The sequence below is a fragment of the Eretmochelys imbricata genome, chromosome 4 (assembly GCF_965152235.1).
Source record: "Eretmochelys imbricata isolate rEreImb1 chromosome 4, rEreImb1.hap1, whole genome shotgun sequence".
Classification (NCBI taxonomy): domain Eukaryota; kingdom Metazoa; phylum Chordata; order Testudines; family Cheloniidae; genus Eretmochelys; species Eretmochelys imbricata.
Window position 1 is genome coordinate 122,650,021 of NC_135575.1, and position 16,924 is coordinate 122,666,944.

At 41.8% G+C, this 16,924-nt stretch overlaps 1 protein-coding gene across 1 annotated transcript in view; it reads right to left on the reverse strand.

The window, feature by feature from the left end:
• Nucleotides 1–16,924, reverse strand: part of ABLIM2 (actin binding LIM protein family member 2) — a 171,563-nt gene that overhangs the window by 104,537 nt on the left and 50,102 nt on the right. Inside the window, exons 5-6 of the mRNA XM_077814657.1 lie at nucleotides 13,389–13,515; nucleotides 9,624–9,717 (exon numbers count right to left, since the gene is read on the reverse strand). Of these exons, the coding sequence (XP_077670783.1) occupies nucleotides 9,624–9,717; nucleotides 13,389–13,515 (221 nt within the window). The remainder of the gene's footprint in view (nucleotides 1–9,623; nucleotides 9,718–13,388; nucleotides 13,516–16,924) is intronic.

The window sequence follows — 16,924 nt, forward strand, 5'->3', positions numbered from 1 at the left end:
GTTTGTACCTTGGGGAAGTTTTAACCTAAGCTGGTAAAGATAAGCTTAGGAAGTTTTCATGCAGGTCCCCACATCTGTACCCTAGAGTTCAGAGTGGGGGAGGAACCTTGACACTCCCTTGACATGTATGAAATTTAAAAGGCACCTATGAGAGTAAACTTTTTAAGAATAGAATAATGCAACACTTACTTTAAAAGCTGGATGAGCGAAAGTGTGCCTGTTCCTCCTTGACTTTGTTCATGCAGTATTTGTAATCTGTCATCACAATCGTAGTAAAGCAGTCCAAATGTTCGTTGGTCAATTTATTCCTCTGTTTTCTTTTCACAATATTCATTGTTGAAAATGTGGATTCGCAAGTATATGTACTGACAAAAAATGACAGCATTTTTTGCACACAATGTTTCAGAGATGGGTATTGTGTATCAGGGACCATGTTCCAGAAATTATAAACACCTGTCTTAAGTTCAGACTTCATGATGCCATTTGTCTGAAGTTCCACAATTTCACTGTTCCGTTTAGCATGGTCAGAACAAATGTCTGTGATAACTGGTGACAGAGATGTCACTGATACATGGAAGGGGTTTTCAATTAAATTAAAAAACTCCTTGTACTCCATTACATTTTTGAATCGAGACTTGAATTCCACCCTCAATTCTCCCAATACTTGTACAAATGAATTGTAACTGAAGTGTTTCAAAAGCTCGGGATTTTCTGAGCTCATTGCTCTGAATTTCGGAAAGTGAACAAACTGCACGATGGGAATGAATAATGTTGTAATCTTGTTTTGAAAAGCAGTTACAACACGCAACATGTTACTAGGACATTTCTGTTTCCCTTGTAACTGGAGATTTAGCTCATTCAAATGGAAAGTGATGTCAATCAAAAATGCCTTAATTATCCACTCTGGATTTTCTAAGTCTTTCTCCTTCTACCCCTTGCTTTCAAGGAATTCACGAATCTGAGGAAGGAGACCCAAAAATCTTTCAAGGACCCTGCCACAAGATAACCATCTTACTTCACTGCGCATCACTAGCTCACCATATTCTGTCTCATATTCTTCCAGTAATGCTCGAAACTGCCAGTGATTCAGCACTCTTGAAACAATAAAATTGACCACCTTTACAACCAACTGCATGACACTTTGCATTTCATTATTTTCTAGTCTACCCACAATTGCTTCTTGGTCTATAATGCAATGAAACATGGCAAATTTGGGTATTTCTTTTCGTTTCATCATCTGGCCAATCAATCCAGTCTCCTTCCCTCACATATTTGGTGCACCGTCTGTACACACGGAAGTTAGCTTTGTCCAGTCCAAGTTATTCTCAACAAAAAAATCGAGTAGGGCAGTCAAAATGTTTTCCCCTTTTGTTTGACCTTTCAAAGATATTAAACACAGCAGTTCTTACCAGAATAATTCTTCTTTGGGGAAATGAACCCAAACACACAATTGTGAGATGTCACATATATCTATACTTTCATATAGCTGTACTTTCATGCTATGCTAAAACATGGTGCTGCCAAAACATCTGAAGTTAACTGTTGTCGGATTTCTTTTCCAATTTCCTCCACCCTTCTCATTATGATTGTGTCCGACAGTTGCAGCCTTTTTATTTGCTTTAGGATTGCATTTTTGCTATTGAAACCTGCACACGGGATTTCCACAGAAGCCAGAAAACACTCTTTAATGATCTCTGTGTGAGTAAATGACTTTTTATGTCTTGCTAAAATCCATGCAATTTCAAAAGATGCCTGTCAAACATTCTGCAACAGACCTCGATCTCTGTATTATTTTTTGTTGGCCTTGTAGTGAAGCACCAAGTTGTTCAATTTTACTTTTTCTTAGGTTACTTCCAGGTGGGTAATTTTCACTGAAATCTGCATGCACTGTTGTGTATTGGCGTTCTAAATCGCTGCGCTTAAAAGCTGAACACGTCTGCTGACAAATTAGACAGGCTTCATGCATGTTTCATTAAGCACAAATCAAATCTCGTCAGTCCACTTTTCTTGAAACTTTCAGTTTTCATCTTCCAAAGCACTTACCTTTCTCTTTTTATTGGCTAGCTCTGGGAAGGGGCTCAGGGCTGGGGCATTGTTTTGTGGTGCAGGAGAGGGTATGGGGGGCTGGCCCCGGGAGGCTGCAGGTTGAGTGGTGGAAAAGAAATGGGCCTCCTATATTCATGCTACTCCTGGTCTTAATGATGAAGAGCTATTCAGAACTTGCTCACTGAAGGGGGCGGAACTTACTTCAGGCAGCCCCGGCCCCACACTGCTCCCAGAAGGGGTCAATGCACCCTTGCGGCCCCTGGGGGGGCGGCATGTGGCTCTGCGCACTACCCCTTTCTGCAGGTACCGCCCCCACAACTTCCATTGGCCACAGTTCCCTGTTCCCGACAATGGGAGCTGTGGGGGCGGTGCTTGCAGGCAGGAGCAGCGCGCAGAGATTTCTGCTCCCCCCCCACCCCCGTGGCCATGGGGTCATGCTGGCCACTTCTGGGTATAGCGTGGGGCTGGGAGCCTGCCTTAGCAGCAACCCCACTGCAGCACCAGAGATTGCCGGAGATTGCGATCGACAGGGAGCGCACTTAGGGTTGATGGAAGCTGCCACTGGCTTGCGGGCCTTGCAATGAAGAATACTGCCCTAGGCCCTGCCCCTGCTCTGCCTTTTCTTTGGAGGCCCCGCCCCAGTCCCGCTTCTTCTCCGAAGGCCCCACCACTGCCCCACCTCTTCCCTCAATGCTCTGCTCACTACTCACCCCTCTCCCTTCTCTCCTCTGTCGTTTGCTGCTCTCCCCCGCCCAACTCCAGCATGAGCAGCCCCAAGGGACTTGCAAACCCCAGCTCCAGCAGCCTGCCCAGCAGTGTAGGTCAGAAGAGCGCTGCGGCCACACAGTAACAGCCAGGCAGCCCTGCTGGTGAGCTAGGATGGGGACCTCCTGCCTAGCAGCCCCCCACCTCCCTCTGAGCTATCTGCCCGGCAGCCCCCCACCCCCACCTACTTGAGCCCTCCCCGCCCCAGTGCTGCCTGACAGCGTGGCCGGGGGAAGCGCTGGCTGGTGAGACAGGTCACATTCTTTCCCTCCTGGGGCATGTTTCATTTCAACTGGGAGCCTTTTACCTGCTCGCCATGGGCCCCCGCACTCTGTCCTCTGCCTCAGCCCTGCAAACCATGCTTCTCAAAGGGGCGGCCTGCTGCCCAAGCTGGTGCATGTGTGCGGCCACAGCAACTGCCGCTTCCGGGGCGGGTGACAGGCTGCCTCTTCCCCCCCTGCCCGCAGTAACCGGACTTTTAATGTCCAGTCAGTAGATCCCTGCCAGGTACCCTTTTCGACTGGACATTCCAGTTGAAAACCAGCCACCTGGCAAACCTAGCGACAGCCACACCAATTCTATTGTGGATTCTTGTGCAACCATTCAAAGGGAGCTTTGGGGGTGAGATGAGGCAGACTAGGTGAGATCAGAACAAATAGGCCATTTCAGTTGCCCAGGCCTCTGCAATCAGCGACAACAACCCGTACAATACTGCATAAAAGTGAAGGCAGTACACAGACAGGCTGCTCCGATACTCCACATCCTGGGGGAGTCTATTCCCCTTATCTACACAGAGATATCCTGTCCTAGATCCATTTTGCTCTGCCTTTACATAGGGAATGAGGATTTGACCCTCAGAAAATAGGCCACAGGAAGAACTTAAGTAAAAAAATCATGCATGATATTTGGCTTCCAGCATAAGAAAACAACTATAATATTATAAGTTATCAGCAGTTTGCACTACTAATCTCTCTCTTCCTTCTCTTCTGAATAAATACTTAACATGGACCAAGAACTGTAGGAGAGGGAGACTAAACTATACAATCTGGCCACAGAGATTAGGCATGGAAACAGCTGTCCTGCTGACTGCTAATTACCACAGAAATCAGACATGGAAAAAATTATATTAACTCATCTAGTCCTTTCCTTTGTCAGTGCAGGATTGTTCCCCAATGTACATTTCCAGTAGGTTGTCCAGTCTAGTTTTAGTATGACCTAAGTGATATCTTCCAGCACTTCCCTTGGGAAACTATTCCGCATTTCCCCTATTTAGCAGCAATTGTCCATGATCACACTTGTGAATCCTCACAATATATTCAAGATCATAAAAAGAAAACAAAAGAGTATTGAAAAAAACGGAAGTGCTGCTAACGTTTTCAAAGATGACAAACGTTAGAAGCAGCCTTGGCTGCTTCATTTTTGTATCTATCTAAGAACTATGTAAACACATGACAGATCATCTATATAGGCAGGGGAAAACAAACGCGATTAGATACTAAACTGGAATTGAGATATCTGTGCTACTTCTAGGTCAGTCAGACATCAGAAGTACAGAATACAAGGCTGTTTACATTGGATATGGATTCAGGTTTCTTTTGTATTCATGTTTTTTTAATGCCTTTGTCAGGATTTTTTAAAATATCTTATCCTCGTGGAAAAATGTGATCTTTTGAGGATATTATTTATGATCATTGCTGCAAAGATTCTGTAGATTAATTTACTTGTTCAAATCCATTGCTTGCTTCCTGCTAAACACTGTGCCTGTTGGTTTTTTTTCATCTGGGATTCCTGGGCTTTTTAGGTACTGCAAGAATCATTCTCCCTTACTTTTTAAAGCATTTAGGCCCCCATCTCCTTTCTCAAGAGTATTTGTCACCAGTTTCAGAGTAACAGCCATGTTAGTCTGTATTTGCAAAAAGAAAAGGAGGACTTGTGGCACCTTAGAGACTAACCAATTTATTTGAGCATGAGCTTTCGTGAGCTACAGCTCACTTCATCGGATGCATACTGTGGAAACTGCAGAAGACATTATATACACAGAGACCATGAAACAATACCTCCTCCCACCCCACTCTCCTGCTGGTAATAGCTTATCTAAAGTGATTATCAAGTTGGGCCATTTCCAGCACAAATCCAGGTTTTCTCACCCTCCGCCCCCCCCACACAAACTCACTCTCCTGCTGGTAATAGCCCATCCAAAGTGACCACTCTCTTTAAAATGTGTATGATAATCAAGGTGGGCCATTTCCAGTACAAATCCAGGTTTTCTCACCCCCACCCCCATACACACACAAACTCACTCTCCTGCTGGTAATAGCTCATCCAAAGTGACCACTCTCCCTACAATGTGCATGATAATCAAGGTGGGCCATTTCCAGCACAAATCCAGGTTCTCTCACCCCCCCACACACAAAAACCACACACACAAACTCACTCTCCTGCTGGCAATAGCTCATCCAAACTGACCACTCTCCTTACAATGTGCATGATAATCAAGGTGGGCCATTTCCAGCATAAATCCAAGTTTAACCAGAATGTCGGGGGGGGGGGAGGAAGGGGTAGAAAAAAACAAGGGGAAATAGGCTACCTTGCATAATGACTTAGCCACTAATAGTCTCTATTTAAGCCTAAATTAATAGTATCCAATTTGCAAATGGATGTGCCAATGTGATATATGCCATCATGTGCCAGCAGTGCCCCTCTGCCATATACATTGGTCAAACTGGACAGTCTCTACGTAAAAGAATAAATGGACACAAATCAGATGTCAAGAATTATAACATTCATAAACCAGTCGGAGAACACTTCAATCTCTCTGGTCACGCAATTACAGACATGAAGGTCGCTATTTTACAACAAAAAAACTTCAAATCCAAACTCCAGCGAGAAACTGCTGAATTGGAATTCATTTGCAAATTGGATACTATTAATTTAGGCTTAAATAGAGACTGGGAGTGGCTAAGTCATTATGCAAGGTAGCCTATTTCCCCTTGTTTTTTTCTACCCCGCCCCCCCGATGTTCTGGTTAAACTTGGATTTATGCTGGAAATGGCCCACCTTGATTATCATGCACATTGTAAGGAGAGTGGTCAGTTTGGATGAGCTATTGCCAGCAGGAGAGTGAGTTTGTTTGTGTGGGGGTGGGTGAGAGAACCTGGATTTGTGCTGGAAATGGCCCACCTTGATTATCATGCACATTGTAGGGAGAGTGGTCACTTTGGATGAGCTATTACCAGCAGGAGAGTGAGTTTGTGTGTGTATGGGGGTGGGGGGGGGTGAGAAAAACTGTATTTGTGCTGGAAATGGTCCACCTTGATTATCATGCACATTGTAGGGAGAGTGGTCGCTTTGGATGAGCTATTACCAGCAGGAGAGTGAGTTTGTGTGCGGGGGGGGCGGAGGGTGAGAAAACTTGGATTTGTGCTGGAAATGGCCCAACTTGATGATCACTTTAGATAAGCTATTACCAGCAGGAGTGGGGTGGGAGGAGGTATTGTTTCATGGTCTCTGTGTATATAATGTCTTCTGCAGTTTCCACAGTATGCATCCGATGAAGTGAGCTGTAGCTCACGAAAGCTCATGCTCAAATAAATTGGTTAGTCTCTAAGGTGCCACAAGTACTCCTTTTCTTTTTGTCACCAGTGTAATTCCACTGATTTTGGCAGAATTACTCAAGATTTACACTGATATCGACAAGAGGCAAATCAGCCCTGCTGTATTTTCTTTAAAGCACTTTCAAAACAAAAGAACAAAACAAAACAAACACACACACCCCCAAAAAGTTAACAGAAACTAAAAACAAAAGGAAGGACTTTTACAGCTTCTTTGGAAAGGCCACGTGCAACTGATCACGGCAAAACTCCTAGAACATCTTAAAAGTGTGACACTTGCTCAGGTTTATTACGGCCAATACGTGCCAATAAAATAGTGCCAGAGAATGGACTCATCCTGATGTATCTGCTCTCATCAGCAAACTGCAAGAAGTAGATGCACCCACGTTCCCAGTCTACCAAAACCAGTGCTGCTGCTGCTATACATCAAAGGCTCTTTTCATCCTTTCCTCATCAACCAAAACATTAAGAGCCTGATTCTCAACTGCCTGGCACCTTGTGTCATCATTGACTTCTGTGAAAATTGGGTGTAAAATGCTATCAAATGAGAATAGAAGAAATTTAAACTCACTTTGCACCGATGCTGAGAGAGAATCAGGCCCTAAAAAGACCTTTATGTATTGCAGAGCCAACACGAATTCAAGAAGCAGGTGGTGCCACTTTTGTCCAACAACCCCCTGTGACATACCCGGCTACAATTCAGACCAGTTTGGGGCTGTGTTATCCCTGCCCTGCAACCCTGGGTGCCTTGCAATGCCTTGCTGAAATAGCTCCCTCCTGGGCTCCGCACAAACAGCCTTCCCACACGCAAGTCACACCCTCAGTGTCGCTGTGTAACTTCAGCCTGCCAGCTACATGCTGGCTCTCACCAGCCTGGGTTATACCGCAGAGTGACCCCAACACACCCCTAGCTCCAGATCTTTCCCCAGAAATGTATGTCCTGTACAGCTCTTCCCTCTCCTGGTCAGTACAACTATATTAAATCTGTTATTCTTTAAGGGAAAAATATGCCAGTTTATTGTCTTAAATAGAGTTAACCAGATACTTCAATTTAAACACACTGGATTAGATAAAACTGTAAAAAAAGTTTATTAACTACAAAGAGAGAGAGAGTTTAACAGAGTACAAGTTATGAGGCATAAAAGTCAGAAATGATTAAAAAAAATAAAGATAAAATGCCTAACTTAAACTATATTAGAGTCAAGCAAAATTTCTCACCACATGCTTCCAGCAAGATTATTGACAAAACCCTTTAGGTCAGGACCGCCCACCCCTCACAGAGTTCCTTTGTCTTCTTAGGCGTGATGCCAGAGACAGAAGGCGTGTATGTGCCTGGGGGTGTTTGTCCCTCCTTTTTATAGTTCCAGTACCCCACTTGAAAAACATTTCCAGCTGAGAACCAAGAGGCAAACAGTCCATGTGGAAGGATGTTCCCTGCTGGCTTTTTTCAGTTTGAGCTTTCTTTGTTTTCCCTTCCTGCTTGATGACTCTGTTTATTGCTTAAGTGCAAATTAAGGCAAGCACACATTCCTTTGTTTAGGACAGACCTGTTTGCTGACTACTGCTTGGGTAGGACTGTGGGGTTTGGAACATGTGTTAATAACATCATACAGGGAAATCTTGTAATTTCACATACAATGTTGCCTCACATTTTATCAGGACAATACTGACCAACAAATTCTGAGTTTTTAAATGATACTTTACATAGCATACCTTGTACAAAGATTATTACAATAGTGTGCTGGGTGTGAAAACAGGGGTCTGTTCTGTCACCATTCTCCCCAACCTGCCATGGAGAGAGATACAAACTCAACCAAGGAGGGATAACAAGAGTGGATGTGGTTCAAGCACTGATCCTGTTATGGAAAAAATATATATTACTACTGCCATAGGGCAATAAGTAGAAATTCTCCTCTGCTGGCTAGCAAGTCAGTACACTCTGAGACATGTGTGTGCCAGATTAACAAAGATGCAAGAAAATCACTGCTAATTCATGTGCAGTAAATTCTAGTTTCTTTGTTCAGAAGGATGGGGAAGATTTGCTGGAGGGAAAAAACACATATATTGCTTGACAATGCAGTATATATAATGCAAAGGAACACTTTTTCCTGCTCAAGTACTAGTACTGTATATTTCCTGCTGGAACCATCAGCGCCTATTTTGGATACTGGAAACTCTGCCTCATGAGCACCTCAGCTGGAAGAAGGAGACTTCCTTCACAACCTTTCATTACTCGTTCTTATCTACCAGAAGGGGGTCACTATTGAGTGATGGGCAGAACTCCTCCTGACTTCAGTGCTGAGTGAACAAACCGGAGATAGTAGAGAGACAAGTTGGGTGAGGTAATATCTTTTATTGGACCAAATTCTATTGGTGAGAGAGAGCTCTGTGTAAGCTTGAAAGCTTGTCTCTCTCACCAACAGAAGTTGGACCAATAAAAAGATATTACCTCACCCAACTTGTCTCTCTAATTCCTGGGACCAAAATGGCTACAACAAGACTGCATATAACTGGAGATATGGCAGAGGAACAGAAAGAAAAACACACCTTTATAGATCAATTGGATAACCATCCACCCAGAACCAAAGACTTTGTTTTGAATTTAATGTTGGTTCAGTTTGGTCTTTAGTTATGTGGGGCCCATAACAAGATTTTTGCGTACAGCATATGCACACACACATCATATTCCCAAACTTTTTTCAGAACAACGAACAGGCTTGGTGAAACTACAACATGGCTCATTTATGACCAGAGACAAAAGTACTGAAAGATTCATTTTAGTTTTCCAATAGCTTCACTGTGAACTCTGAAAAATACAGAACAGATAACTGCGTATGAAATAATGGAATTTATAACTTCACAACACACTTACATTGTTACATGCCAGACAGCCCCCATATGACCTTTACTCTGCTGCCTTGCCACCTTGCAATAACTTAGAATACTCCATTTAAAATATATATTTTAGCAAAGCATCAAGCAAAGAGGTGTGCACAGAGTTATAGAAATACTTCCTGATGGTTCATAAAAAATAACATGAATGATTTAACGTTTAACACAATGGTTCTGGAAGTGAAATGGGAAGAGAAAAGCAGTTAATAAAAATGTTAACACTTAGCTCTTGCATATGAATAACCTAAACAAAGGAGTTCTCTCAAATTTTGAGAATGGATGTCTGTCTGCTTGACAGAATATTCTTACCTCCAGCACTCTTCCAGTGATGTACTTCTCACAGTTGTCACATCTTATGCCAAACTTAGCATGATAGTCCATTTCACAGTATGGAATGCCATCCCTAGAGAAAAAACAGACAATACTTGGATAGCTTCAAAGATGCCTATGGTTTCGCTAGCAGATTACACAGCTAAACCTTGTTGGCATTTCAGGAGAGGTTGATTACAGACTTCTTTTCCCTCCCATTTATTAATGTGGTAAAGACCTCAATAATTGATGAACAGGAAATTACACTTGGCTCATCCAAATCTGACTCTGCCAAATTGATCTCAATCCCACTTTCCTTCTTCCTCACTGTATTCAGCAGTTCCCTCTTTCTCCATAATAAGATCAAACGTCTCTTACGCTCAAATATTATAGTACTTGCTTTGATGGTCTTTCTCATTAACTTATTCCATGTGTTTCCCACTCTGAGAAATAACTCAGTCCCAATTTCAATTTACTTTTCTATCCTTTTTTATTTGTCATCTAAACTCACTTTGAGCCTGAACTGCACAGGAATAATTGCTCATTTGCTAATGCTTAATTCCATGGACACTCTTTTGAGTTAGGAACTTTCAAAGTGCATCAAGATGCCAATGTCTTCTCTGTAGAAGGTGACTATGCAGAGCTCAATCTAAGTGACAGAAAGGTCTTGGAAATATGCCCAAGGCATGCAGTAAACAGCAGATTTTTGGGTGGTTTTATTTGCAGGATTTAAAATTATGAACAATCCAAACTTACAAAGGCATGCAATGGGAGCTCTAATCTCAGCTTTTGGCTCTAAATAAATCTTAGCCATTTATGTTACCCTAATTAATGAAAACCGATTATATTACACTGCAAATAACTCAACAGAAATCTACTTGGATCCTAACTGATCTACAGTAAAGAGTGCCAACCACTGTTTAAAATAACCTCATACAATCTCTGGATCATTTCCATCCATTGTGCTACACCTAAACTAAGACCAAACAGCCTTATTTTCACAGGTTAGGGAGTGTTTGTGTGTGAAATATATAGAAGCTATTTTATACAATACAATGTCATGAGGTAACACAAAGCTCCTTTCATTTTCAATGCATTTTACATTTGCTCTCGCCAAACCCCTGTAAGGTAGGCAGATATTATTTTATTACTCTTTGTGCTTCCTACTTTCTCATCCCCATAGCAAGTTTGGAGACAAATCCCTGAAGGTTCCTCCACAGCCTACGGGCCTTACACTAACTGCTTAAGATGTTCTTCTCTGTCAAACATATAGTGCAAAATCCATACCAAATGAAGAATGGCATGGATAAGGGAAGAGTTTTAGCCCCAGAGAGTATGTCTACACAGCAAAGAAACCCCCCCCCCCCCCCGAATAGCCCGTGCCAGCCAACTCGGCCTTGCAGGGCTCAGGCTCTGAGGCTGTTTCATTGCTGTGTAGACTTCCGAGCTCGGGCTGGCACCTAGTCCAGAAGGGAAATGAAACAGCCCCAAAGACCGAGCCCATGAGCCTGACTCAGCCATGGGTTTTTCTTTCCTGTGTAGACATACCCAGAATGTAGGTAAGAGGAGGAAAAAAATCAATTAATTTAGGGGAGGCATGCATGGAGCTAAACTGCAGCAATTTTGCCCCTTTCAGACCTGAGCGCCTAGCCAAAGTTCAGGGCGCTGGGGATGTTCCCCTTGGAAACAGAAATTGATGGAGTCTGGTATTTTCTTTGATGCAATCATATTAGTTTACAAGGAATATAAAAAAATCCTCCTTCTACAAATGCAGGAGAAACAAAGAACAACAGGAGCAGTTTCTTAACTTACAGGCCCAAGCCTCTTTAGGCAACCGACCCAAAAGCTGTCTAGCTTTTCCAGGTTCACACTGTGGGCACAGTAGGCTTGTATGATTTTTGCGCTCTCTCTCTCTCTCGCTGTTCTTGTCTTTTTCAGTCTTTTTGTCCCTTTACCCTCCTCTACCCAAAACAATTCTCAGCCAAAAGCTCCTGGACAGGTTCACACTCATCTTTTGTCTTAGGTAGGGGCTTCTGCTTATAGTTATAAGAACAGGAGTACTTGTGGCACCTTAGAGACTAACACATTTATTTGAGCATAAGCTTTCGTGGGCTACAGCCCATTTCATCAGATGCATAGTTACAGTTATGCATAGTTACAGTTATGTTAACTGAAGGGTCAGCTCACACCTATCAATCTCAGTGGGGTTTTAGCTCAACCCATGACTACATTTCACCCTGCTCCTTACAGTAAAAACAACAAGCTGCATGCTGACATATGCAAACTTTATGACACCCGAATTGGAATTAGAGCTATTCAAAAAATTACAAAACTTAAAGATTTTCGACAAGAAAAGGATACACTTTTACAATTTACCCTCCATATTTCAACCCACTCTCATTGGAATTTTTGATAAAAGGGGACAAGAAATACTTAATCACTAGTCAACTTGGGTCTGGCCCTTTTCTCTTATTAAATAAAGATAAACCCTGAGAGGTGAACATATTTCTGGTATTTATGAGTCGGAATGGTAGAATACAGCCTGCTCAAACCCACCCCCTGCATATTTTATGTGTCCATACGGCAGGAAAAAGTCATTTCATATTACTACTAGACTTTTAGCAATTAATCTCACCAGAAGCCCTTCTTGTTTATCGAATAAACACATTCCAAAATTACTGTTCATTTGCATATTTCAAAAAACTATTTTTGACTTGGTGAACTGAAAATATTAGAAAGAATTAGTCCTACAGTAATCTTGCTTCATTTTAACTATGGAGTTAGGTAAATGTCACCCTCTTCTAACCTCCTAATTCACCTCTGCACTATAAGTTAGTCATGTTGAGGGGAAAGGATAGTCATGTACCTAAATTCCTTCCAAGAAGCTCAGAGTGCTTTATAAACATTAGCAAATTAATCCCCTAACACAGGTGATGCAGCAAATATTTCCTACCATTTTAACGGATGGAGAAATTGAAACACATAGGTAAGTGACTTGCCCAAGCTTACCACAGACATCCCAGGTAACCTTGGGCAAATCATTTCATTATGTACCTCAGTCTCTTAGGGAGAAATTAAGCCCTCTTCTGAAGACCAGTAAAAGAACTATGTCCCACTTAAGCCCTCAAAACAGGGCCTCAGTGGAACTTGAACTGGCTTTGAGATGCCTCTCAGCATAGCTGTTAAATTCAGTATAAGCAATCAAATCCTCTGTGATCACAAGGATTTGGAGTGACACAAAGACCAGAAATGTATCACCTTAATGAACATTTTTAGGATATTCTTCCTAGTAGGAAACACTGTGGGAAGGGACAATCTTTTTGTTCACATCCCAGCACAAGCGTAATTTGTCAAACACCGATAGCAGAGTCTGCTGAAAAGAGCACCAGGACTAGAAGAGCAGGACTGGTCTAGGTAAGGACTGAGGGGCTGGATTTGCAATAGCACCAAAGTAACATAGCAGCATAAGACCCATGAATATTGTGGTCCTAAATCACTTAGGTGCATAGGCAAAGTTTTGCGTAGAAGATTTCACTTATCCTTTCTCCAGTATGCCTGGCTGAAGCTAGCAGTATTATTTCTTCACTTTCACTAACAATTTGAAAATTTGAGAAAGAAAAATCTATGCTTTTATTATTACCAAAGAATGCAAGTACAGTCTTAAGAACATGCAACCACAGGCTAAACAAACACCTTTTTGCTAACAAATGCTGAAAATTTGCCAGAGACTACAAGGATTGGTCGGCTTCTCTCATTCCAACTTACTTGCTGATGTACTCTGCACTCAGAAGTTTGCCACATGTCTTGCATTTAAAACAGCCCAAATGCCAATATTTGTCCAAAGCTACCAACGACTGTCCATTTCTTATTTCTGAACCACAGCCCCCACAATCTGTAAAAGAAAAATCCTCTGTAAAATTAATCATATGCTTTATGCGTAACTGATCATGAGTGTGCAATAGTACAGGTTACTGCAAGACAAATATCCATTAGTGTTCTCACAGGAAATTTTGAATCTCATTACCTGCTGCCCACCCATGTGTGCTTCATTCTGGGGTGGCAAGTTGGATAGATATAATATCACTGACAGGGTGACTACTTAAAAGAAACATTAGTTTTTCTAATGAGGTGGATTTTGAAGGTACTTTAATACATTTGCAGTGTATGTATACAATATGCAGTATTGCCAACTCCAAGCTTTTCAAAACTTCTAAGTCAGGTCCCCTCAAAGTCATGAAATTGTCCGAAAAACAATCCAATTTTTAAAAATAATAAATTTCAGGTTCTTATTATTTGTCCTGTTTTTTGAGTGTTTAGGTTACACTCGGGTCATGTTTTCAGGCTTTTTTCTGCAACCATGAGGGTCAGAAACTTATTTAGAATAGGAAAGCTGAAAGTTTCATGTAATAGCTTGCCTCCAGGAGCTAGGGTTTTAAGAAAAAACACCAAGTTTCATAAGGCTCACTAACAAAACATGATGGTTGGTAACACAAAATGTACCACATGTAAAAGTTAATCACTAACTACATATTTTTTTACTTATTTATAAAATGCACTTACCAACAATAACAAAGTTCTAAGCACATATACAAAAATTACAGCCTCACACAACTTATTAATATTAGCAAAATAGGCTATGTCCAAGCAGTACCACACCCCACCTACACTCATTCATTCCAGCACAAAGATTCAGGTAAGACTTCAAAAGTTGGTTTTTAAAGCTTCCAAGGCCTTATTTAGGCACCTAAATAATCTGATTTACTTAAGTGCGGAGTATCCAGCTGCTCCCACTGAATTCCCACTAAGCAAATTCATCACTCAAATTTGGAAGAAAAATACGAAGCATTTTTTTTTGTCCGAGGCTTGGTCTACACTACAGACTTACGTCAGTATAACTACGTTGCTTGGGAGTGTGCAAAATCCACAGTGATGCCGTTATACTGACCTAACCACCAGAGTCGATGGGAGGGCTTCTCCTGTTGACATAGCTACCGCCTCTCAGGGAGGTGGAGTACCTACGGCAACGGCATAGGTAGCTTCTGCACTGAGTGCTACAGCAGCACAGCTGTATCGGTGCAGCTGCACCGCTGCAGCATTATATGTGTAGACAAACCCTAAGTGAAGTAGTAAGAAGATTTATATTGAATCAGCCCTCTTCTGATATTACCAGCTCAGTTTGAACACTGAGTAAATAAGAAAAACTTAGCTTTAAGTCCCTAGGAGCAGACGAAACTTGCCATAAAAGTTTAAAAGCAACAACAAACATATAAGTAGATAATCACTATGAAGAGCTGTATAAAAGAAAAACAATTTGCGAAAGAATGGAACTGGGCAAACATGTGGCCTTGGAGAGCACTCTCAGCTCTTCCCAGGGCAAATCTCATGAATGATACCAACCTAGAAAAACACCGTCACTTCTAATTAGCATGCAAAATACAAGGTACTCTTCCTCATTCACTACTTTCAGAGTCCCATAAAAGTCTCAAACTAATGAAAGCTTCCATTGCTTAGGAGTGCAATAAATTAAAAGAGGACTAGATGTTCCCAGTTATCTTGTATTCAGGTCAGTACTATTAAAACACTAATGTCTCTATGGATTTAAATGGATTCAAGAAGCAGTAGTGCTCAGAGTAGAATTTTTTAAGAGGCAGAGAAGATACATGAGTGGTGTGTTTTTATTTTCAGAGGGGACTACTTTCACGGTTGAGAGTGTGGTATCAGGACTCCAATATACCCAAAGCGTAATGCTTGTGCTTAGTTCTAGGATCACAATAATACTTATAACAGTGTGCTCATAGAACATGTCTCATCTTTGAAGTGTAACCCACTGGTAAGTGTGTGTTACAAGTTCCTCTTGGTGCCAACCCACAGACAACACGAGTTGTTACATTCCCCAGTTATGGAGCTTCAGCTAAAGCTGTAGTGGCTCCTTCATTTAGTTGTGGAGGTCCCCAGTTCAATCCCCAGCATGTTGGCCAAGATGGTGGCTGTCACATAGCACTTTACAAACATTCATCAGTTAATGCATAACACCATCCTTGTGCTGTAGGCAATAGGCAATTATCACTAGGCAGAAAGGTGAAAAGGTCTTTCCCAAAGCCTCAGAGACAGAAGTTCACAGCTCCCAGTCGTATCCTCTCTGGGTGCTCCACTGGGTTTAGGAAGATTTCCATGAGGTTGGCACTCAGAGTCATACTGTGACAGTTCACATAATGCTGGATTCAAGCCCTAGTACACCAACTTAAAAAAAAAGACATGAATTCAATTAAAGGTATTTTCACAGTGGTTACTACTGCTGGCTGTGCTACAGGAAGGTCAGATCATGTGGGTTGGAGAAAAGATGCCTGCGTTTCTAAGTTAAACTATTCCTGCAACAACGCCCATCACTGATGACAGAATTCAAACTCAGGACACTAAAAGAAAAAGCCATTCACAATGTCTCTTCTGTGTAGGGACTGTATCTTTGTCTGTGTTTGCATAGTATTCAGCACAAAAGGGTTATCATCCTGACTGGGGTCTACAGGTGCTACTGTACAATAATCCAGGTAGGTCAAAATGTGTCAAATATTTAAAACTGTAATGCAAATTTTGTATTTCAGTGAAGAAAAAGTGGCAAATATTTTCACAATTCCGGCTGTCCTCCCCCACCACTCCCATGTTTTGATCAGCTAGATCAATAATGACAAGAGAGACCTCCAGCTAAGTAGCAAGAATCAGTCTGGTTAAGTAACCACTATAAAAGAAGACAATCAACAGTGACTCAGGAGCTGCACAAATCTCCTTGATTAAATGATGGCCTACTATAGCCTGTCAAACCTGCAGTGCCTTGAAAGCAGAACTGGAAGGAAAAATAAAGAAGGGAGATCTGGAGGTTTACCAGCAGTATTATCTGGGATATATTAATGAGAAAGAAGAATGCATAAAATCCAGGGTGTAATGACAGACTCAAGTCTTTAAGCATTTGCAGTCTAAAAAGGAAGGATCTGAAAATAAGTCAAGAAGGAACAAGAATATATTGATGTATTTTCAAAAGAGAAGCTTAAAAAGGTGTTAAAATATGCAGAGATTGTGAGAAAAAGCAACAATCTAGTTATAAACAAAGCGATACTAGCATCAGAGTCACAGTCATCTCCCTTCTCTTCTATCTGAGCTCCATTATTATCGGAAGAACTCTGGAGGCATAATGACAGTTCGATGGAGAAAAGACAGAACCAGGAACACTGAGACATCCAGAGTCATTTAGAGACGCCAGAAAGGAAAACAAACAAGTCCTTTAAGGAGGAGGAAAAAAGATGCACAAA